Source organism: Triticum urartu, chromosome 3A (assembly GCF_056163025.1).
Source record: "Triticum urartu cultivar PI428250 chromosome 3A, HENAU_Tu73, whole genome shotgun sequence".
Lineage (NCBI taxonomy): Eukaryota > Viridiplantae > Streptophyta > Magnoliopsida > Poales > Poaceae > Triticum > Triticum urartu.
The window spans coordinates 67,672,929-67,698,232 of record NC_141875.1 but is presented as its reverse complement, the minus strand read 5'-3'; the positions used below and the strand labels follow the sequence as shown (position 1 = coordinate 67,698,232).

At 44.8% G+C, this 25,304-nt stretch overlaps 1 protein-coding gene across 1 annotated transcript; it reads left to right on the top strand.

The window, feature by feature from the left end:
* The first annotated feature begins 22,973 nt into the window (after positions 1-22,973).
* On the top strand, positions 22,974-23,651 carry LOC147978603 (uncharacterized). Its single transcript, XM_087545749.1, has one exon. The coding sequence runs from the start codon at positions 22,974-22,976 to the stop codon at positions 23,649-23,651; it is 678 nt and encodes a 225-aa protein (XP_087401875.1).
* Positions 23,652-25,304: the final 1,653 nt, after the last annotated feature.

The following is a 25,304-nucleotide window of genomic DNA, read 5'->3' as shown; positions in this document are numbered from 1 at the left end:
AGCATTTATCATGATATAAGGAAATAAATAATAACTTTATTATTGCCTCAAGGGCATATTTCCTTCAGTCTCCCACTTGCACTAGAGTCAATAATCTAGAATACACAGTAATGATTCTAACACCCATGGAGCCTTGGTGTTGATCATGTTTTGCTCGTGGAAGAGGCTTAGTCAGCGGGTCTACAACATTCAGATCTGTATGTATCTTGCAAATTTCTATGTCTCCCACTTGGACTAAATCCCGAATGGAATTGAAGTGTCTCTTGATGTGCTTGGTTCTCTTGTGAAATCTGGATTCCTTTGCCAAGGCAATTGCACCAGTATTGTCACAAAAGATTTTCATTGGACCCTATGCACTAGGTATGATCGGATATGAACTCCTTCATCCAGACTCCTTCATTTGCTGCTTCCGAAGCAGCTATGTACTTTGCTTCACATGTAGATCCCGCCACGAGGCTTTGTTTAGAACTGCACCGACTGACAGCTCCACCGTTCAGTAAAAACACGTATCCGGTTTGCGATTTAGAATCGTCCGGATCAGTGTCAAAGCTTGCATCAACGTAACCATTTACGATGAGCTCTTTGTCACCTCCATATACGAGCAACATATCCTTAGTCCTTTTCAGGTATTTCAGGATGTTCTTGACCGTTGTCCAGTGATCCACTCCTGGATTACTTTGGTACCTCCCTGCTAGACTTATAGCAAGGCACACATCAGGTCTGGTACACAGCATTGCATACATGATAGAGCCTATGGCTGAAGCATAGGGAACATCTTTTATTTTCTCTCTATCTTTTGCGGTGGTTGGACATTGAGTCTTACTCAACTTCACACCTTGTAACACAGGCAAGAACCCTTTCTTTGCTTGATCCATTTTGAACTTCTTCAAAACCTTGTCAAGGTATGTGCTTTGTGAAAGTCCAATTAAGCGTCTTGATCTATATATATAGATCTTAATGCCCAATATGTAAGCAGCTTCACCGAGGTCTTTCATTGAAAAACTCTTATTCAAGTATCCCTTTATGCTATCCAGAAATTCTATATCATTTCCAATCAATAATATGTCATCCACATATAATATCAGAAATGCTACAGAGCTCCCACTCACTTTCTTGTAAATACAGGCTTCTCCAAATGTCTGTACAAAACCAAATGCTTTGATCACACTATCAAAGCGTTTATTCCAACTCCGAGAGGCTTGCACCAGTCCATAAATGGATCGCTGGAGCTTGCACACTTTGTTAGCTCCCTTTGGATCGACAAAACCTTCTGGTTGCATCATATACAACTCTTCTTCCAGAAATCCATTCAGGAATGCATTTTTGACATCCATTTGCCAAATTTCATAATCATAAAATGCGGCAATTGCTAACATGATTCGGACAGACTTAAGCATCGCTACGGGTGAGAAGGTCTCATCGGAGTCAATCCCTTGAACTTGTCGAAAACCTTTTGCAACAAGTCGAGCTTTATAGACAGTAACATTACCGTCAGCGTCAGTCTTCTTCTTGAAGATCCATTTATTCTCAATTGCTTGCCGATCAACAGGCAAGTCAACCAAAGTCCACACTTTGTTCTCATACATGGATCCCATCTCAGATTTCATGGCTTCAAGCCATTTTGCGGAATCTGGGCTCACCATCGCTTCTTCATAGTTCGTAGGTTCATCATGATCTAGTAGCATGACTTCCAGAATAGGATTTCCATACCACTCTGGTGCGGATCTTACTCTGGTTGATCTACGAGGTTCGGTGGTAACTTGATCTGAAGTTTCATGATCATTATCATTAGCTTCCTCACTAATTGGTGTAGGTGTCACAGAAACCGGTTTCTGTGATGTACTACTTTCCAATAAGGGAGTAGGTATAGTTACCTCATCAAGTTCTACTTTTCTCCCACTCACTTCTTTCGAGAGAAACTCCTTCTTTAGAAAAACTCCGAATTTAGCAACAAAAGTCTTGCCTTCGGATCTGTGATAGAAGGTGTACCCAACAGTCTCCTTTGGGTATCCTATGAAGACATATTTCTCCGATTTGGGTTCGAGCTTATCAGGTTGAAGCTTTTTCACATAAGCATCGCAGCCCCAAACTTTTAGAAATGACAACTTTGGTTTCTTGCCAAACCACAGTTCATAAGGCGTCATCTCAACGGATTTCAATGGTGTCCTATTTAACGTGAATGCAGCCGTCTCTAAAGCATAACCCCAAAACGATAATGGTAAATCAGTAAGAGACATCATAGATCGCACCATATCTAATAAAGTACGATTATGACGTTTGGACACACCATTACGCTGTGGTGTTCCGGGTGGCGTGAGTTGCGAAACTATTCCGCATTGTTTCAAATGTAGACCAAACTCGTAACTTAAATATTCTCCTCCACGATCAGATTGTAGAAACTTTATTTTCTTGTTACGATGATTTTCAACTTCACTCTGAAATTCTTTGAACTTTTCAAATGTTTCAGACTTATGTTTCATTAAGTAGATATACCCATATCTGCTTAAATCATCTGTGAAGGTGAGAAAATAACGATATCTTCCACGAGCCTCAACATTCATTGGACCACATACATCTGTATGTATGATTTCCAACAAATCTGTTGCTCTCTCCATAGTATCGGAGAATGGCGTTTTAGTCATCTTACCCATGAGGCACGGTTCACAAGTACCAAGTGATTCATAATCAAGTGGTTCCAAAAGTCCATTAGTATGGAGTTTCTTCATGCGCTTTACACTGATATGACCTAAACGGCAGTGCCACAAATAAGTTGCACTATCATTATCAACTCTGCATCTTTTGATTTCAACATTATGAATATGTGTATCACTACTATAGAGATTCATCAAAAATAGACCACTCTTCAAGGGTGCATGAGCATAAAAGATATTACTCATATAAATAGAACAACAATTATTCTCTGATTTAAATGAATAACCGTCTCGCATCAAACAAGATCCAGATATAATGTTAATGCTCAATGCTGGCACCAAATAACAATTATTTAGGTCTAATACTAATCCCGAAGGTAGATGTAGAGGTAGCATGCCGACCGCGATCACATCGACTTTGGAACCATTTCCCACGCGCATCGTCACCTCGTCCTTAGCCAATTTTCGCTTAATCCATAGCCCCTGTTTCGAGTTGCAAATGTTAGCAACAGAACCAGTATCAAATACCCAGGTGCTACTGCGAGCATTAGTAAGGTACACATCAATAACATGTATATCACATATACCTTTGTTCACTTTGCCATCCTTCTTATCCGCCAAATACTTGGGGCAGTTCCGCTTCCAATGACCAGTTTGCTTGCAGTAGAAGAACTCAGTCTCAGGCTTAGGTCCAGACTTGGGTTTCTTCTCCTGAGTAGCAACTTGTTTGCTGTTCTTCTTGAAGTTCCCTTTCTTCTTCCCTTTGTCCTTTTTCTTGAAACTGGTGGTCTTATTGACCATCAACACTTGATGCTCCTTCTTGATTTCTACCTCCGTGGCTTTTAGCATTGCGAAGAGCTCAGGAATAGTCTTATTCATCCCTTGCATATTATAGTTCATCACGAAGCTTTTGTAGCTTGGTGGCAGTGATTGAAGAACTCTGTCAATGACACTATCAACATGAAGATTAACCCCCAGTTGAGTCAAGTGATTATGATACCCAGAAATTTTGAGTATATGTTCACTGACAGAACTATTCTCCTCCATCCTAGAGCTATAGAACTTATTGGAGACTTCATATCTCTCAATCCAGGCATTTGCTTGAAATATTAACTTCAACTCTTGTAACATCTCATATGCTCCATGACGTTCAAAACGTCGTTGAAGACCCGGTTCTAAGCCGTAAAGCATGGCACACTGAACTATCGAGTAGTCATCAGCTTTGCTCTGCCAGACATTCATAACATCTGGTGTTGCTCCTGCAGCAGGCTTGGCACTTAGCGGTGCTTCTAGGACATAATTCTTCTGTGGAGCAATGAGGATAATCTTCAAGTTAAGGACCCAGTCCGTGTAAATTCTACCATCATCTTTCAACTTTGTTTTCTCAAGGAACGCATTAAAATTCAACGGAACAACATCACGAGCCATCTATCTACAATCAAACATAGACAAGCAAGATACTATCAGGTACTAAGTTCATGATAAATTTAAGTTCAATTAATCATATTACTTAAGAACTCCCACTTAGAAAGATATCCCTCTAATCCTCTAAGTGATCACGTGATCCAAATCAACTAAACCATGTCCGATCATCACGTGAGATGGAGTAGTATCAATGGTGAACATCAATATGTTGATCATATCTACTATATGAATCATGCTCGACCTTTCGGTCTCCGTGTTCCGAGGCCATATCTGTTATATGCTAGGCTCGTCAAGTTAAACCTGAGTATTCCGCGTGTGCAACTGTTTTGCACCCGTTGTATTTGAACGTAGAGCCTATCACACCCGATCATCACGTGGTGTCTCAGCACGAAGAACTTTCGCAATGGTGCATACTCAGGGAGAACACTTATACTTTGATAATTTAGTGAGGGATCATCTTATAATGCTACCGTCAATCAAAGCAAGATAAGATGCATAAAAGATAAACATCACATGCAATCAATATAAGTGATATGATATGGACATCATCATCTTGTGCTTGTGATCTCCATCTTCGAAGCACCATCATGATCACCATCGTCACCGGCGCGACACCTTGATCACCATCGTAGCATCGTTGTCGTCTCGCCAATCTTATGCTTCCACGACTATCGCAACCACTTAGTGATAAAGTAAAGCATTACAGCGCAATTGCATTGCATACAATAAAGCGACAACCATATGGCTCCTGCCAGTTGCCGATAACTCGGTTACAAAACATGATCATCTCATACAATAAAATTTAGCATCATGTCTTGACCATATCACATCACAGCATGCCCTGCAAAAACAAGTTAGACGTCCTCTACTTTCTTGTTGCAAGTTTTACGTGGCTGCTACGGGTTTAGCAAGAACCGTTCTTACCTACGCATCAAAACCACAACGATAGTTTGTCAAGTTGGTGCTGTTTTAAGCTTCGCAAGGACTGGGCGTAGCCACACTTGGTTCAACTAAAGTTGGAGAAACTGACACCCGCCAGCCACCTGTGTGCAAAGCATGTCAGTAGAACCAGTCTCGCATAAGCGTACGCGTAATGTCGGTCCGGGCCGCTTCATCCAACAATACAGCCAAACCAAAGTATGACATGCTGGTAAGCAGTATGACTTATATCGCCCACAACTCACTTGTGTTCTACTCGTGCACAACATCAACGCATAAAACCTAGGCTTGGATGCCACTTTTGGGGAACGTAGTAATTTCAAAAAAATTCCTACGCACACGCAAGATCATGGTGATGCATAGCAACAAGAGGGGAGAGTGTTGTCTACGTACCCTCGTAGACCGGAAGCGGAAGCGTTAGCATAACGCGGTTGATGTAGTCGTACGTCTTCACGGCCCGACCGATCAAGCACCGAAACTACGGCACCTCCGAGTTCTAGCACACGTTCAGCTCGATGACGATCCCCAGACTCCGATCCAGCAGAATGTCGGGGAAGAGTTCCGTCAGCACGACGGCGTGGTGACGATCTTGATGTTCTACCGTCGCAGGGCTTCGCCTAAGCACTGCTACAATATTATCGAGGATTATGGTGGAGGAGGGCACCGCACACGGCAAATAGATCTCAAGGATCAATTGTTGTGTCTAGAGGTGCCCCCCTGCCCCCGTATATAAAGGAGCAAGGGGGAGGGGCGGCCGACCAAGAGGAGGCGCGCCAGGGAGGAGTCCTACTCCTACCGGGAGTAGGACTCCCTCCTTTCCTTGTCCAACTAGGAGAGGGGGAAGGAAGGGAGAGAGGAGAGAAAGGAAAGGGGGCGCCGCCCCTCCCTCCTTGTCCAATTCGGACTAGAGGGGGAGGGGGCGCGCAGCCTGCCCTGGCCGCCCCTCCTCTGCTCCACTTTGGGCCCATGAGGCCCATTAACCCTCGGGGGGGTTCCGGTAACCCCCGGTACTCCGTTTTATATCCGATAACTCCCGGAACCATTCCTGTGTCCGAATATAGTCGTCCAATATATCAATCTTTATGTCTCGGCTATTTCGAGACTCCTCGTTATGTCTGTGATCACATCTGGAACTCCGAACAACCTTCGGTACATCAAAATATATAAACTCATATTGAAACTGTCATCGTAACGTTAAGCGTGCGGACCCTACGGGTTCGAGAACAATGTAGACATGACCGAGACACATCTTCGGTCAATAACCAATAGCGGAAGTTGGATGCTCATATTGGTTCGTACATATTCTACGAAGATCTTTTATCGGTCAGACCGCATAACAACATACGTTGTTCCCTTTGTCATCGGTATGTTACTTGCCCGAGATTTGATCGTCGGTATCTCAATACCTAGTTCAATCTCGTTACCGGCAAGTCTCTTTATTTGCTCTGGAATACATCATCCCGCAACTAACTTATTAGTTGCAATGCTTGCAAGGCTTATGTGATGTGCATTACCGAGAGGGCCCAGAGATACCTCTCCGACAATCGGAGTGACAAATCCTAATCTCGAAATACGCCAACCCAACAAGTACCTTCGGAGACACCTGTAGAGTACCTTTATAATCACCCAGTTACATTGTGACGTTTGGTAGCACACAAAGTGTTCCTTCGGTAAACGGGAGTTGCATAATCTCATAGTCATACGAACATGTATAACTCATGAAGAAAGCAATAGCAACAAACTAAATGATCAAGTGCTAAGCTAACTAAATGGGTCAAGTCAATCACATCATTATCCTAATGATGTGATCCCATTAATAAAATGACAACTCATGTCTATGGTTAGGAAACATAACCATCCTTGATCAACGAGCTAGTCAAGTAGAGGCATACTAGTGACACTATGTTTGTCTATGTATTCACACATGTATTATGTTTCCGGTTAATACAATTCTAGCATGAATAATAAACATTTATCATGATATAAGGAAATAAATAATAACTTTATTATTGCCTCTAGGGCATATTTCCTTCACTCCCTCCCTTCCTTGTTGGATTAGGAGAAGGGGGGAAAGAGGAGGGAGAGAGGAAGGAAAGGGGGGGCGCCGCCCCCTCTCCTTGTCCTATTCGGACTAGAGGGGGAGTGGCGCACGGCCCTGCCCTAGCCGCCTCTCCTCTTCTCCACTAAGGCCCACTATGGCCCATTAAGCCCTCAGGGGGGTTCCGGTAACCCCTTGGTACTCCAGTAAAATCCCGATTTTACCCGGAACATTTCCGATATCCAAATTTAGGCTTCCAATATATCAATCTTCATGTCTCGACCATTTCGAGACTCCTCGTCATGTCTGTGATCACATCTGGGACTCTGAACAACCGTCGGTACATTGAAACTCATAAACTCATAATATAACCGTCATCGAAACTTTAAGCGTGCGGACCCTACGGGTTCGAGAACTATGTAGACATGACCGAGACACGTCTCCGGTCAATAACCAATAGCGTAACCTGGATGCTCATATTGGCTCCCACATATTCTACGAAGATCTTTATCGGTTAGACCGCATAACAACATACGGTGTTCCCTTTGTCATCTGTATGTTACTTGCCCGAGATTCGATCGTCGGTATCTCAATACCTAGTTCAATCTCGTTACCGGCAAGTCTCTTTACTCGTTCCGTAATACATCACCCCGCAACTAACTCATTAGTTGCAATGCTTGCAAGGCTTAAGTGATGTGCATTACCGAGTGGGCCTGGAGATACCTCTCTGACAATCGGAGTGACAAATTCTAATCTCGAAATACGCCAACCCAACAAGTACCTTCAGAGACACCTGTAGAGCACCTTTATAATCACCCAGTTACGTTGTGACGTTTGGTAGCACACAAAGTGTTCCTCCAGTAAACGTCATAGGAACATGTATAAGTCATGAAGAAAGCAATAGCAACATACTAAACGATCGAGTGCTAAGCTAACGGAATGGGTGAAGTCAATCACATCATTCTCCTAATGATGTGATCCCGTTAATCAAATTCCAACTCATGTCTATGGCTAGGAAACTTAACCATCTTTGATCAACGAGCTAGTCAAGTAGAGGCATACTAGTGACACTCTGTTTGTCTATGTATTCACACGAGTATTATGTTTCCAGTTAATACAATTCTAGCATGAATAATAAACATTTATCATGATATAAGGAAATAAATAATAATTTTATTATTGCCTCTAGGGCATATTTCCTTCAGTCTCCCACTTGCACTAGAGTCAATAATCTAGATTACACAGTAATGATTCTAACAACCATGGAGTCTTGGTGTTGATCATGTTTTGCTCCTGGAAGAGGCTTAGTCAACGGGTATGCAACATTTAGATCTGTATGTATCTTGCAAATTTCTATGTCTCCCACCTGGACTAGATCCCGGATAGAATTGAAGCATCTCTTGATGTGCTTGGTTCCTTTATGAAATCTGGATTCCTTCGCCAAGGCAATTGCTCCAGTATTGTCACAAAAGATTTTCATTGGACTCGATGCACTAGGTATGACACCTAGATCGGATATGAACTCCTTCATCAAGACTCCTTCATTTGCTGCTTCCTAAGCAGCTATGTACTCCGCTTCACACGTAGATCCCGCCACGACGCTTTGTTTAGAACTGCACCAACTGACAGCTCCACCGTTCAATGTAAACATGTATCCGGTTTGCTATTTAGAATCGTCCGGATCAGTGTCAAAGCTTGCATCAACGTAACCATTTACAATGAGCTCTTTGTCACCTCCATAAACGAGAAACATATCCTTAGTCCTTTTCAGGTATTTCAGGATGTTCTTGACCGCTGTCCAGTGATCCACTCCTGGATTACTTTGGTACCTCCCTGCTAGACTTATAGCAAGGCACACATCAGGCCTCGTACACATCATTACATACAAGATAGAGCCTATGGCTGAAGCATAGGGAACATCTTTCATCTTCTCTCTATCTTCTGAAGTGGTCGGGCATTGAGTCTTACTCAACTTCACACCTTGTAACACAGGCAAGAACCCTTTCTTTGCTTGATCCATTTTGATCTTCTTCAAAACTTTGTCAAGGTATGTGCTTTGTGAAAGTCCAATCAAGCGTCTTGATCTATCTCTATAGATCTTTATGCCCAATATATAAGCAGCTTCACCGAGGTCTTTCATTGAAAAACTCTTATTCAAGTATTCCTTTATGCTATCCAGAAATTCTATATCATTTCCAATCAGCAATATGTCATCCACATATAATATCAAAAATGCTATAGAGCTCCCACTCACTTTCTTGTAAATTCAGCCTTCTCCAAAAGTCTGTACAAAACCAAATGCTTTGATCACACTATCAAAGTGTTTATTCCAACTCCGAGAGGCTTGCACCAGTCCATAAATGGATCGCTGGAGCTTGCACACTTTGTTAGCTCCCTTTGGATCGACAAAACCTTCCGGTTGCATCATACACAACTCTTCTTCCAGAAATCCATTCAGGAATGCAGATTTTACATCCATTTGCAAAATTTCATAATCATAAAATGCGACAATTTCTAACATGATTCGGACAGACTTAAGCATCGCTACGGATGAGAAGGTCTCAGCGTAGTCAATCGCTTGAACTTGTCGAAAACCTTTCGCAACAAGTCGAGCTTTATAGACAATAATATTACCGTCAGCATCAGTCTTCTTCTTGAAGATCCATTTATTCTCAATGGCTTGCCGATCATCGAGCAAGTCAACCAAAGTCCACACTTTGTTCTCATACATGGATCCCATCTCAGATTTCATCGCCTCAAGCCATTTTGCGGAATCTGGGCTCACCATTGCTTCTTCATAGTTCGTAGGTTCGTCATGGTCTAGTAACATAACCTCCAGAACAGGATTACCATACCACTCTGGTGCGGATCTTACTCTGGTTGACCTATGAGGTTCAGTAACAACTTGATCTGAAGTTCCATGATCATCATCATTAACTTCCTCACTAATTGGTATAGACGTCACAGGAACCGGTTTCTATGATGAACTACTTTCCAATAAGGGAGCAGGTATGGTTACCTCATCAAGTTCTACTTTCCTCCCACTCACTTCTTTCAAGAGAAACTCCTTCTCTAGAAAGGATCCATTCTTAGCAACAATGTCTTGCCTTCGGATCTGTGATAGAAGGTGTACCCAACAGTCTCCTTTGGGTATCCTATGAAGACACATTTCTCCGATTTGGGTTCGAGCTTATCAGGTTGAAGCTTTTTCACATAAGCATCGCAGCCCCCGAACTTTAAGAAACGACAACTTTGGTTTCTTGCCAAACCACAGTTCATAAGGAGTCGTCTCAACGGATTTCGATGGTGCCCGATTTAACATGAATGCGGCCGTCTCTAAAGCATAACCCCAAAATGATAGCGGTAAATCAGTAAGAGACATCATAGATCGCACCATATCTAGTAAAGTACGATTACGACGTTCGGACACACCATTACGTTGTGGTGTTCCGGGTGGCGTGAGTTGCGAAACTATTCCGCATTGTTTCAAATGTAGACCAAACTCGTAACTCAAATATTCTCCTCCACGATCAGATCGTAGAAACTTTATTTTCATGTTACGATGATTTTCAACTTCACTTTGAAATTCTTTGAACTTTTCAAATGTTTCAGACTTATGTTTCATTAGGTAGATATACCCATATCTTCTTAAATCATCTGTGAAGGTGAGAAAATAACGATACCCGCTGTGAGCCTCAATATTCATTGGTCCACATACATCAGTATGTATGATCTCCAATAAATCAGTTGCTCGCTCCATAGTTCCCGAGAACGGCGTTTTAGTCATCTTGCCCATGAGGCACGGTTCGCAAGTACCAAGTGATTCATAATCAAGTGGTTCCAAAAGTCCATCAGTATGGAGTTTCTTCATGGGCTTTACACCGATATGACCTAAACGGCAGTGCCACAAATAAGTTGCACTATCATTATCAACTCTGCATCTTTTGGCTTCAACATTATGAATATGTGTATCACTACTATCGAGATTCATCAAAAGTAGACCACTCTTCAAGGGTGCATGACCATAAAAGATATTACTCATATAAATAGAACAACCATTATTCTCTGATTTAAATGAATAACCGTATCGCATCAAACAAGATCCAGATATAATGTTCATGCTCAACGCTGGCACCAAATAACAATTATTTAGGTATAATACTAATCCCGAAGGTAGATGTAGAGGTAGCATGCAGACGGAGATCACATCGACTTTGGAACCGTTTCCCACGCGCATCGTCACCTCGTCCTTGGCCAGTGTTCGCTTAATTTGTAGTCCCCGTTTTGAGTTGCAAATATTAGCAACAGAACCACTATCAAATACCCAGGTGCTACTGCGAGCTCTGGTAAGGTACACATCAATAACATGTATATCACATATACATTTGTTCACCTTGCCATCCTTCTTATCCGCCAAATACTTGGGGCAGTTCCGCTTCCAGTGACCAGTCTGCTTGCAGTAGAAGCACTCAATCTCAGGCTTAGGTCCAGACTTGGGTTTCTTCTCTTGAGCAGCAACTTGCTTGCTGTTCTTCTTAAAGTTCCCCTTCTTCTTCCCTTTGCCCTTTTTCTTGAAACTGGTGGTCTTATTGACCATCAACACTTGATGCTCCTTCTTGATTTCTACCTCCGCAGCCTTTAGCATTGCAAAGAGCTCGGGAATCGTCTTATCCATCCCTTGCATGTTATAGTTCATCACAAAGCTTTTGTAGCTTGGTGGCAGTGATTGAAGAATTCTATCAATGACGCTATCATCCGGAAGATTAACTCCCAGTTGAATCAAGTGATTGTAGTACCCAGACATCTTGAGTATATGCTCACTGAAAAAACTATTCTCCTCCATCTTGTAGCTGTAGAACTTATTGGAGACTTCATATCTCTCAATCCGGGCATTTGCTTGAAATATTAACTTCAACTCCTGAAACATCTCATATGCTCCATGACATTCAAAATGTCGTTGAAGTCCCGGTTCTAAGCCGTAAAGAATGGCACACTGAACTATCGAGTAGTCATCAGCTTTGCTCTGCCAGACGTTCATAACATCTGGTGTTGCTCCTGCAGCAGGTTTGGCACCTAGCGGTGCTTCCAAGACGTAATTCTTCTGTGCAGCAATGAGGATAATCCTCAAGTTACGGACACAGTCCGTGTAATTGCTACCATCATCTTTCAACTTTGTTTTCTCAAGGAACGCATTAAAATTCAACGGAACAACAACACGGGCCATCTATCTACAATCAACATAGACAAGCAAGATACTATCAGGTACTAAGTTCATGATAAATTTAAGTTCAATTAATCATATTACTTAAGAACTCCCACTTAGATAGACATTTCTCTAATCCTCTAAGTGATCACGTGATCCATATCAACTAAACCATAACCGATCATCATGTGAAATGGAGTAGCTTTCAATGGTGAACATCACTATGTTGATCATATCTACTATATGATTCACACTCGACCTTTCGGTCTCAGTGTTCCGAGGCCATATCTGCATATGCTAGGCTCGTCAAGTTTAACCTAAGTATTATGCGTGTGCAAAAATGGCTTGCACCCGTTGTAGATGGACGTAGAGCTTATCACACCCGATCATCACGTGGTGTCTGGGCACGACGAACTTTGGCAACGGTGCATGCTCAGGGAGGACACTTTTATCTTGAAATTCAGTGAGAGATCATCTTATAATGCTATAGTCAATCAAAGCAAGATAAGATGCATAAAATATAAACATCACATGCAATCAATATAAGTGATATGATATGGCCATCATCATCTTGTGCTTGTGATCTCCATCTCCGAAGCATCGTCATGATCACCATCGTCACCGGCGCGACACCTTGATCTCTATCATAGCATTGTTGTCGTCTCGCCAATCTTATGCTTCTACGACTATCGCTACCGCTTAGTGATAAAGTAAAGCATTACAGGGCGATTGCATTGCATACAATAAAGCGACAACCATATGGCTCCTGCCAGTTGCCGATAACTCGGTTACAAAACATGATCATCTCATATAATAAAATTTAGCATCATGCTTTGACCATATCACATCACAACATGCCCTGCAAAAATAAGTTAGACGTCATCTACTTTGTTGTTGCAAGTTTTACGTGGCTGCTACGGGCTGAGCAAGAACTGTTATTACCTACGCATCAAAACCACAATGATAGTTTGTCAAGTTGGTGTTGTTTTAACCTTCGCAAAGACCGGGCATGGCCACACTTGGTTCAACTAAAGTTGGAGAAACTGACACCCGCCAGCCACCTGTGTGCAAAGCACGTCGGTAGAACTAGTCTCGCGTAAGCGTACGCGTAATGTTGATCTGGGCCGCTTCATCCAACAATACCGTCGAACCAAAGTATGACATGCTGGTAAGCAGTATGACTTATATCGCCCACAACTCACTTATGTTCTACTCGTGCATATGACATCTACGCATAAAACCTGCCTTGGATGCCACTGTTGGGGAACGTAGTAATTTCAAAAAAATTCCTACGCACATGCAAGATCATGGTGATGCATAGCAACGTGAGGGGAGAGAGTTGTCCACATATCCTTGTAGACAAAAAGCGGAAGCATTAGCACAACGCGGTTGATGTAGTCGTACGTCTTCACGATCAGACCGATCAAGTATCGAACGCAGAGCACCTCCAAGTTCAGCACACGTTCAGGCCGATGACGTCCCTCGAACTCCGATCCAGCCGAGTGTTGAGGGAGAGTTTCGTCAGCATGACGGCGTGGTGATGATGATGATGTTCTATCGACGCAGGGCTTCGCCTAAGCACCGCTACAGTATTATTGAGGTGGACTATGGTGGAGGGGGGCACCGCACACGGCTAAAATATCAAATCAATTGTTGTGTCTTTGGGGTGCCCCCCTGCCCCCATATATAAAGGAGCAAGGGGAGAGGTGCGGCCGGCCAGGAGGAGGCGTGCCAGGAGGAGTCCTACTCCCACCGGGAGTAGGACTCCCTCCCTTCCTTGTTGGATTAGGAGAAGGGGGGAAGAGGAGGGAGAGAGGAAGGAAAGGGGGGGCGCCGCCCCCTCTCCTTGTCCTATTCGGACTAGAGGAGGAGGGGCACGCGGCGCTGCCCTAGCCGCCTCTCCTCTTCTCCACTAAGGCCCACTATGGTCCATTAAGCCCCCGGGGGGTTCCGGTAACCCCTCGGTACTCCGGTAAAATCCCGATTTCATCCAGAACGTTTTCGATATCCAAATATAGGCTTCCAATATATCAATCTTAATGTCTCGACCATTTCGAGACTCCTCGTCATGTCCGTGATCACATTCGGGACTCCGAACAACCTTCGAGACATCGAAACTCATAAACTCATAATATAACCGTCATCGAAACTTTAAGCGTGCGGACCCTACGGGTTCGAGAACTATGTAGACATGACTGAGACACGTCTCCGGTCAATAACCAATAGCGGAACCTGGATGCTCATATTGGCTCCCACATATTCTACGAAGATCTTTATCGGTCAGACCGCATAACAACATACGTTGTTCCCTTTGTCATCGGTATGTTACTTGCCCGAGATTCGATCGTCGGTATCTCAATACCTAGTTCAATCTCGTTATCAGGAAGTCTCTTTACTCGTTCCGTAATACATCATCCCGCAACTAAGTCATTAGTTGCAATGCTTGCAAGGCTTAAGTGATGTGCATTACCGAGTGGGCCCAGAGATACCTCTCCGACAATCGGAGTGACAAATCCTAATCTCGAAATACACCAACCCAACAAGTACCTTCGGAGACACCTGTAGAGCACCTTTATAATCACCCGGTTACGTTGTAACGTTTGGTAGCACACAAAGTGTTCCTCCGGTAAACGGGAACTGCATAATCTCATAGTCATAGGAACATGTATAAGTCATGAAGAAAGCAATAGCAACATACTAAACGATCGAGTGTGCTAAGCTAACGGAATGGGTCAAGTCAATCACATCATTCTCCTAATGATGTGATCCCGTTAATCAAGTGACAACTCATGTCTATGGCTAGGAAACTTAACCATCTTTGATCAACGAGCTAGTCAAGTAGAGGCATACTAGTGACACTCTGTTTGTCTATGTATTCACACAAGTATTATGTTTCCGGTTAATACAATTCTAGCATGAATAATAAACATTTATCATGATATAAGGAAATAAATAATAACTTTATTATTGCCTCTAGGGCATATTTCCTTCATAGGTCTCTAATATTTGCTCCTTTTCCAGTCCAGAATTCCAGCTGCCGGCATTCTCCCTCTTCATGTAAACCTTGTAAAATAAGAGAGGAAAGACATAAGTATTGTGACATAATGTGTAATAACATCCCATAATGCAATAAGTATCGATATAAAAGCATGATGCAAAATGGACGTATCAGCGCGCTTGCCGACCTCGTTGATGACGATGCCGGCGCTGCGGGTGCGCCGGCCGAGCGGCATCTCCGCGGCGGGCTCGGCCTTGACGACGAACAGTGCCGGCGAGCCGGAGGAATGGGAGGATGAGCGGGAGGAGGACCGAGAGGAGGAAGACGAGGAGGAGCCGAACCTCCTGGGCGCCCATTGCCCGGCGCTCCAGCGGGGGGCGAGGCGGCCTCCGCGGCAGGGTATGCCAACGGCGGGTTATTGCCGCCCTCGAGGTATGCCAGCACCTCGTGGAGCGTGCGGCCGGGGGCGCCCAACCATGTGCGGCGTCCATCGCTGTTCTTGACGCCGCCCACCACCGGCGCCCCGTTGGTGGATGCCAGCCTCTGCGCCTGCCGGCGCTGGAAGTACGCCGCCCACGATGCATGGTTGTCGGCGGTGTACTGGGAGAGGGCGCGCTGCTCCTCCGGAAGGGACGTCCGCACGCGGTCGACCTCGGCGGCGAAGATGCCGGGGCGTGCATCGACGTCGGGCACCGGGGGGATGGAGACGCCCCCGTTGCTGAGCCTCCACCCCGTCGGCCCGACGTGCTCGAAGAGGAGGTGCGCCTCCCACTCGTGGAGCGAGCGGCGGCCGAAGCCGTTGGCCGTCGCCGCGTCACCGGGGAAGTGTTCGTCCATCGCTGAGAGGGAAGGGGAGATAGGCAGAGCTCGGTGGCGGACGAGAGAGAGGCAGAGCTCGGCGGCTGGTTTGGGCTCGGGCTGGTGTGGCCAGCGGCGAGGGGGAGCTGCTGGTTTTATAGCCCCGCGCCATGTGTACGCATGGCGGAAGGGGAGGCGTCGTCGCGCCTCCCCGCCCGTGACGCGCCGCCCGTAAGGAATCAATGGCAAGGCTGACCGGCCCACGGAAAACCGAGGCGTTCTGGGGGAAGACGAGGCGCGCCTCGCTGACTTGGCGGGCCCACGGCTCTTTCGCGACAAAACCGCTTGCCCTAGCACCCCGGGCGTCCCTCAGCACGCCGAGTTCGGCCTGGGGCCGTCGGCGCCAGTTTTGGCTTAAACCGATAAAAAACAGACTTCTAAAAATTACGACTGAGCTGATTTTTGAACGCTGGCATAAAAAAACGTCTGCAAATGGCCCGCTAGGGGAGCGGCTGGAGATGCTCTAACAATCGCATCCTAAATCACGCCCGTACCTAGTCCCACTATACAAATTGCGTCGTCTGTTTCGACACCTTGCGAAACAGAGCCGGCCCTGGGTCCCCACTCCCCAGTCCGTTGCGTCGAAGACGTCGCCGAGATGGACCGGGGCACGCGGCACCGGAGGAAGCGGGGCCTTCGACGGCCGGCGCCCCGGTGAAGGGCGACGCCCGGGCACCTCCCCCTGCACCTCCTCACCTGGACTCGCAGCAGTGCAAATGGTCACAAGAGCGGGATCATCAGGTGGAACCAAAGCAATCTAGGCGATCTCTCCCGGCGAGTAGCCACGCCACAACGCCGTGCACACCCTCTGCGTCGACGAGAAGGCCAAAGGTGACACGGGGGGCGCCGCCTCGAGGTCTTATCTCTTACGCCGCGCGTCGCCCCTCCGTGAGATACAGGTACCATTTTGCTACCAAAATTCTCAGTATATTTACCAAACAGTATAAGTAGGAAGTTAGCATCCAGCATTTCAGTAATATAAGATGTTGTCCAGAATTAACATCCAAGATTTCACCCATGCATAATACTCAGGGTTTCAATTAACTTTGGCTCCTCTGTTAGTTTGTTTTCACAAAACCAGGGGTTACAAAATGCCCTGCGTGTTCAGATTGTGAGTTGGTATACACCCCGCACAGAGCTCGCCCCGATCTTACCAAAACCGCCATCACCGAACAGCTTTCCAGCGCTGTTCTGAAAGTTCACATGAACACTTTTTTCATGTTGTACTCCCTTTGTCCCAAAATTCTTGTCTTAGATTCGTCTAGATACGGATGTATCTAATACTAAAACGTGACTTGATACATCTGTATTTAGACAAATCTAAGACAAGAATTTTGGGACGGAGGGAGTATATCTCCGCTCGGTAGTTCGGTGTGTATATGGGTATCCCCTGACCCAATCATCATGACCGCATGAGATGCTGGTATGGAAAATGTAGGGCTTAAGTATGCATTGTTGGCATCGAAGTGATAAACCTCTCCAGGCTTCAACGTGAAGTAGTTTCGCGAAACTTTAAAATGTATCAAGAAGACGGTTCCATCAGCTACAGCACGGGCGGCAACACTCATGCCTCCATTGCCATTGATCTCCAGTCTTGAATACGACTTAAGCTTGAAACGGTGTGGGCTCACCTCCTGCAAGAGCAGATATACAATAGAGTTTGTGCTAAGGTTAAATTATACATTAAAAAATAAGCAGTGAATAATGTTTATTATGAAAGCATATTAATGAATCTCACGGACAAAAAAGAAACACACTACAATTATAACACAAGAGTACTATTGGATACCTCTAGAGAATTTATCTCCAAAAAATATTATAGCTCATGCAGATAAAACTAATGCATTCAATTCGAGAACCCTATACACAAAATATTATAGCTCATGCCTATTCATCTCAGGGCATCCGGCCTTTTAGTAGCAGACAATCTATATATAACCCTATACACCCTCAAAACAATCCACATACATTCAGTTCGAGAACCCAGGATTGCATTTGTACTCTGCCACTAAACATGGCCAGTGCTGCCCAGTACCATTGTCCTGCCCTGCCCTGCTCAGACCCCAAACCCCACTTCCCTCTTGACCATCATTCCACAAACCTTGTAATCTACTCCCTCCGTCCCATAATATAAGAACATTTTTGACACTACGTTCTTATATTATGGGACGGAAGGAGTACAAACTGAACTATTTTGACTCCTTATAAAATCACCTACTTTTGAGCATGATTCTTCACAACTAGACTAGTCGATATTATCAACTAGATTTTTTTAATAATTTTTGGAACCAGACGGATAAGAAATTCCCAAAGCAACACTAGGTCATTCAAAGCCTATTTTCTGGACAGAGCTAAGTCATACTTTCTGAGATAGCTATAAGCTTATTTTCTATTGTGATATTTAGAATTTTAACCTTGTCTTCCTCAGATGTCCCCGGAGGGACAGGACTTTTGTCTCTACCAACATACAACTACAAAGCTTCTTTATTTCAACCAAAAAAATGCATGGCCATATAATGATTTACTTATCATCATCATAATTCTTCAAATAAGTAAAATGTCCCCAACTAAACCAGTCAACACAATCCTCAGTGTTTCCTCCAAATTCTTCCTATGCTCTTTCCTTCCCAAGAAACACAACTCGTGACTTAACCAGATAACCAGGTACCCATGCTCATGTAACCTCATTGAGATACCAAGAACTTAAGCGGCCTTTGCAGATCCGAGATGATCGCACAGATGTACTACCACTACAATAATGGTGGTAGACCACAAATGGCAGAAATGGTCATGATGCTAATAAACATATGTTTCATGGGCAGAAGCGACAGAGCTTCAGAACTAAAAGAAACTCTATGCCCTCAGTCCTGTACCCCTGATTATCCAGCGCACAAAAACTAAACAAGAACCACAAACAAACAGACGCAATTAATACGATCTTAGTTCTTGCTAATTGTACATTTTATCATTGCAGCAATGGAACGAATATTTACCATTGGAAGACAAACTGACTAATTTCCTATGCAGCAATAAGCCAATGCAAAATTTTGATAAGAAATTAGTGGTCAGGAGATGGAATATTTGCTTGTTGTGCATGCAAGATAGGTGCCAACTAAGACACATTCCAAGACATCTGTCATAGCATCTGGCAGTGACAGAACCCAACATTATAAAAAAATATATGACTGATCGCTCTTTTGGCGGTTCTTATATCTCTAAATGTCATACCTATGTAGTGGCTGGTGACATATATTAAGTTTCAGAGGTTGTACAAGTTTTGCAGGAATATAACAGAAGCAATACTCAAACTGCCCCCCCCCCCCCCTCCTTGTAAATCACATTTATTCAAACAAACCACATGATAAAACAACTAATGCACATATCACCTTGGGGTGCTGAGGTTTGTGTGCTATGGCGCCAGTCTCTTTGAGAATGTCTAGACCAGTGTCTAGGCGTTTGCAGCCCCTTTGTGACATCTCCACTTCTTCTCCGATGTCTTTCTTAGTGGTAGCCTTGTATTCTTCCCTCAAATGAGCATCGGATAAAATCCACTCAAAATCTTTTGGTGGCTGAAATTTTGAGTACTGGAATTTCTTCAAGGACTCCATCCCCGCCAAAGAAGCTTGAAGCGTGCAAGTATCTGTATGGAACAAAAGTAAAATTATCCAACCAAATGGAGTCTCCCTGTGGATATAATAGACAACCAAAATCAGGTAATATTTCAAAATATGTCATGCGTACCAGAACTTTTCTGATCTCTCAAATCAGCTAAAATATATTTGCTGTTGTAAGGCCTGCCATTCCAGGTGAATTCAATGGTCACCTAAAATACAGGGTAAAATAGTAGGCTGTAGGTTAGCAATGCACAATATTATTATCAATGATTCACTATAAAAGATAAAGAAATGTGACATGCTAATATGTGATAACAACTAAATACAAACAACACACCAGACAACATTGTATAAAATATACCCCAGTTCACAGTAGACAAACCCAAAGATAAGAGAATGAAAGTCCTGTTAATTTTCTGTGATGATCATGGCTACAGCTTCAAACTCAAAATTCTAATTAATTACCTATACAACTAACTGATACTTGCAGGTTGCAACTAGAGTTGCTGCTCAAAATGAAGAAAATAAAAGTTCATCTCCAAAGTCCAAATAAGAGCAAAAAAAGGAATTCCTATAGTGGTCTTTAGAGTTCTTATCGTAAAGAAAAATTCTACTCCCAGGCTTAAAATAGCTCAGTCCAAGGACCTCACTGCTGGTTCATTCCTTCCAAGCCTCTTTCAAGAAAAAAGAAAAAAAGCACTTCAAAAATTAGCTGATAACATTATATAAAAGGTTTACCTTTCGGGGATCAGGGTTACCGCCAAATGGATCAGCAAAAAATACTATTTTTCCCAACTGATCATTGAGCACAGATAACAAGCTTACATAGCACCCCCGCTCTTGAGCATCAGTAAGAAGTTCTCTGAAAACTCCATCATGCTGAGGAGCGTTAAGAAGATCAACCAGTGTCCACAGGCAATATCTGCATGATGTAATTGTGGCCAGAGTACTTACTGCTTAGTAGCAGTGGTGAAATATATAGGAAGATCAAATTTAACTACAATCCTACACACAAACCTTGCTTGAGTGATTGCTGAGATGATATGCTGGTCATGAACAAACTTCTTGTGATCTTCTGAAAGCGCTGACATGATTACGACATCGTACATTTCTCCCTGCAAACTGTTTGCACACTTCACATGTAAATTTATTTTCTCCCGAGTACCATGCTTATTTATCAGGCGACTTTTGACTGCATCAGCACGGCCACTATGCAGGCATACAACAGCAACATCGAGTTTTCTGTTAAGTCCTTGCCGAGCTGATTAAGTGAGAAAACAAAATTCAGTAAAACAAGCTTATACACTGCTGAGAAAGAACATACATTTGAAAAGCTGTTTGATAATTATGTGAAAGAACATACATTTGAAAAGCACTTTCTGCAAGATGTATAGAATTGTGCGTTCCTCGGTTAAGTCATTGTCAGCATTAACACCCATCTCGCCAACATCCATGAATAAATATTTTTTGAGACTTAGGCTTTCGAATTCTTTACTGTAGTTGGGAGAACAATCTTTTTGAGCACCTAAAATCTTTCCTTCATACAAATACTCATTCGGGAACTGGAAAACTGCTGGATTGATTAGAAATTGCTCCGTGAGCCTATCCATTGGAAACCCCAGTTGAGATAGTCTTTGGAAAAGATTATTGGAGAACCCAGCATTTTTGGCCACCTAATTATATCATAAAACATAAGTAGTGAAGATTAGCTCAGAGCCTCGGATAGCATAATTTGTGCAAATAGATAGTCCTGTGATTGGAAACATGGAAAGAAAATGTACCTTATTTGTTGTTGGTTGCTTGTTCTCAGTGCCCGAAATCCATAAATGTCTGATTGGAAGCCTCAAGGGAACAACCAAATTATACTCTTTAATGTTAGCAGCACCATCTACTATCAGCAGATCGATTTGGTGTGTGTCCAACTGAAGCAAACGGTAGTTGGAACAGGTGCTACTAACAATCACTTGACATTTCTGAATACAATAGTTTTCAACATCTCTTCTCTCACGAAAATGCTTTGGAAGCATAATTGAGTGTTTCAAAGTTTCAACTGCTCTTGAGCATGCCAATCTAGCATTGTTTAGTTCTTCAGCAAACAGGCACTCGTGAAATCCAGGAGCAGATGGTGCCAAGGTTACCAATCCAAAAGCTTGATGCACGCTCTTCTCATCTTTTACTTGATGGTCCAATAGGTTCTCTAAAACTTCCAAAGTGTCGAGCAATTTCCCAATGCTTTCCACATTTTCATCTGTCAAGCACATTCCTGAGAATCTACCTTTTAGCTCGAGCAAGCATTGCCGCATACCAGTAACAAGAGTACTGAAGCTGTTCTTAAAGGCCTGCAATTTGAAGACAGGAAGGCTGGTTTTGCCACATCGAGTCACTGATTTATGATCACATTTTTTAGTACAGAACATTTCCAAGTTCAGAAGCAAAACCATTTCATGAACCAATTGTCCATACATTTTGATGCAGCACAGAAAATCCTGTGACCTATCCTGTAAGCAAGTTTCACGAACTTTTTGGGTGATTTCTCTACCCTCTAAGTTATCCAGAACAAGGAGATCATTGAAATTATATTCTGATTCTTCAAGAAGCATTAGCAATGAAAGGACATGATCTTCTGAAGGAACACATATAAAAATCCTCATAGACAATTATTGCAAATAGCGGAGAACCTTGGTGATTACCAGCGTCTTTCCAGACCCTGGAGGGCCCCAAAGAAGCTTTACAGTATTACCGTGTTTGCACTGGAATGCTCGAGCAACAGAACTGGCAATGATCAGTTGATGTCCACTCAGATTTCTGAACACCGTGTTGTTCAAACAGACTGGCTGAGGGCAGCAAGGACAATCGGTGCTGGGCTGCAAAATGATGAAAAAGATGGGAGAACAGATTAGGAAGGGAGTATAACATAACAAAAATGTAGCTAGTCGATATTGAATGGTATGCATATTACCAATTTAGGCAAACTCATAATTGATCGAATTCCAACACAGATATTTCTTTTTTCCTGCACTTGCATTGCTTTCCAAGCACTGAGAAAACCATTCAGGTTGATCAAAAAGGTTGCATATCTGAAAGTCTTCAACTTTTTGGTATAATTTGCTTTGAAGCCTCGATGAAATTTGGAGTGCGGACTTATACCAGAGGCAATGCCAAAAGATCTGTATTTGTATGAATACTTAAACTCTTCTTGCTGAGGACAGTAAGTACTAAACAGAAAAAGATCCCCCTCTCTTGCGACATGCCAATTGCCAATTGCTCCCAAGACGGCCCCTGCCCCGGCTCTCATGCCACTGGCTCCATGCCGCCACCCTCGCCCAGAGGCGGCTCGCCGCCCTTGCCGCCTCCACAACCCGCCCAAGGCCGCTCCAGCTTCCTCCAGCCCCTCCTCGGCGGCCCCCTGCTGCCCCCCGCCGCTCCCCACGCCGAGGTGCCCGTCTTGTCTGACGACAGTGCGGGCAACGCGGATGAGGGTCTCGATGCCTTCTCGTCCACGGTGGAGGTCTCCAACTCCTTCTCCTCGTTGGCCCTTGAGGGGACCGTCAGCACCACGCAGCCCTCTGTCGCTGCTTGCTCCACTCTCAACTCGGAGGCTCACGAGGCTACTCGCCGCCGTCAGCAGGCCGCTTGCAAGAGGGTGACCGATGCGGCCAAGCTCCGCCGTAGCCGTCGCCTCGCTGAGGAAGCCAAGAAGGATGGAGGGCAGTTTGTGGACATGACTACCAAGGCCATACGGGTCAAGGCCCGTCGTTTTGACCTCCAGCTCGCTACGACGGAGTTAGTCGACGCCCTTGACGCTTCCGGCCTGACCACCGACCCGGAGGAACCTGTGCTCGACGCGCCCGCTCTCTCCCGGATCGCCATGCTGTGTGGCGCGGAACCGGAAGAGCTCCAGGAGGTGTCTTCCACTCCGCCATGATTGTCCTTGGTTTCTCCCGAACTACGGCTCCTCGCCACAGCCGTTGCTTCCCCCACTGTTATGGCCGTATCTGCCCTTACGGCAATGGTTTATCTCCTATTTTCCCTTCCATTTGCATTAGATCTCGTACCCAAGGGTGTTTGGGCGAGCTAGACGTCGATCCCTTTGTAATGCTTCGTTTTATGAGTATCTCCCTTCAACTAGGTTACTTCTTGCCGTGCTGTTTTGCTAGGTGCATCCGCTCTTCTCATGGGTAGCCACATATTTAACTTCTGCTGCTGGAACGTGCGAGGACTCGGCCAGAGCCAAAAGTAATCGGATGTCCTCACTGAGCTTTTAGCCATTAACCCCCATGCGTGCTTCCTGCAGGAAACTAAGCTTAGTTCCATCAACCCTCTTAAGCTAAACTCTTTTCTCCCTAAGCATCTCGACCTCTCCCACTCTCTTGCGGCCTCCGGCTCTGCCGGTGGCATGATCTCGGCCTTCTCCTCCTCGCACTTCTCCCTCTGCGCCATGGCCCCGGCCACCTACACCTTAACCTCAGCGATCTCCTCCCTCGCCTCCCCGCATCCGCTTACCATCACTAATGTCTATGCGCCCACGGACCATTCCCTTAAACCCGCCTTTCTGGCTGAGCTTGCTGGTGCTGCTCCCTCGCCATCCACGCCTTGGATGATCCTAGGAGATTTCAACCTAATGCGGAACCCCTCTGACAAGAATACGTCTAACTTTCGGCAAGCCGAAGCGGACATGTTCAACGACTTCATCCATCAACACGCGCTGATTGAACTCCCTCTCCTCGACCGATGTTTCACTTGGTCTAGCAATCGGGACCAACCCATGTTGGAAAAAATTGACCGCGCCTTCATTAATGTTGATTGGGACCTTCTCTTCCCTAACACCTCGATCGCCTCGCTAACTCGATATGTGTCAGACCATGTCCCTCTGCTCATCTCGATTGACACCCTCATCCCACGTCCCGCCCTTTTTCGCTTCGAAAATCGGTGGGCCGTTCGACCGGCCTGCCATGCCGTCGTCCATGCGGCTTGGGCCGCTGCCCACGCCCTAAACCTTGTTGCCGCGCTCAAGCGGACGCGTGCTGATTTGAAAGTTTGGCGCCGGCAGGCTGTCCCTCTCAATTCAAGGGAAAATAACTGCAAAGTCGTCATCTCTGTCATAGATAGCATTGAAGAATCTCGCTTCCTTTCTCCCCCTGAGCTTGCCCTCCGACGTGTCGTGATCAAAGTGCTCCAATGCACCCTCAGGGAAAAGGCCCTCTACTGGACTCAACGAGGAAAAATCCGTTCGACCATGGAGGGAGATGAAAATTCTCGCTACTTCCACGCCTCCGCTTCTGCTCGGCTCCGAAAAAACAAGATCAACGTTTTGGTAAACAATGGGTTAGAATTTTTCTCCCACGACGCCAAATCCTGCATCCTGTCAGATTACTACACATCCCTTCTTGGCACTGCCTTCCAACCCTCCTGGTCCTTCTCACTTCCAGACCTCTATCCCACGCCCATCCCTCAACTCCGCTCTTTGGATGATCCCTTTACTGACGAAGAAATCTCCCACGCCTTCCTCTCCATGTATAAAAATGCCAGCCCCGGCCCGGACGGCTTCGGGCCAGGGTTTTACAGAAAATTCTGGCAT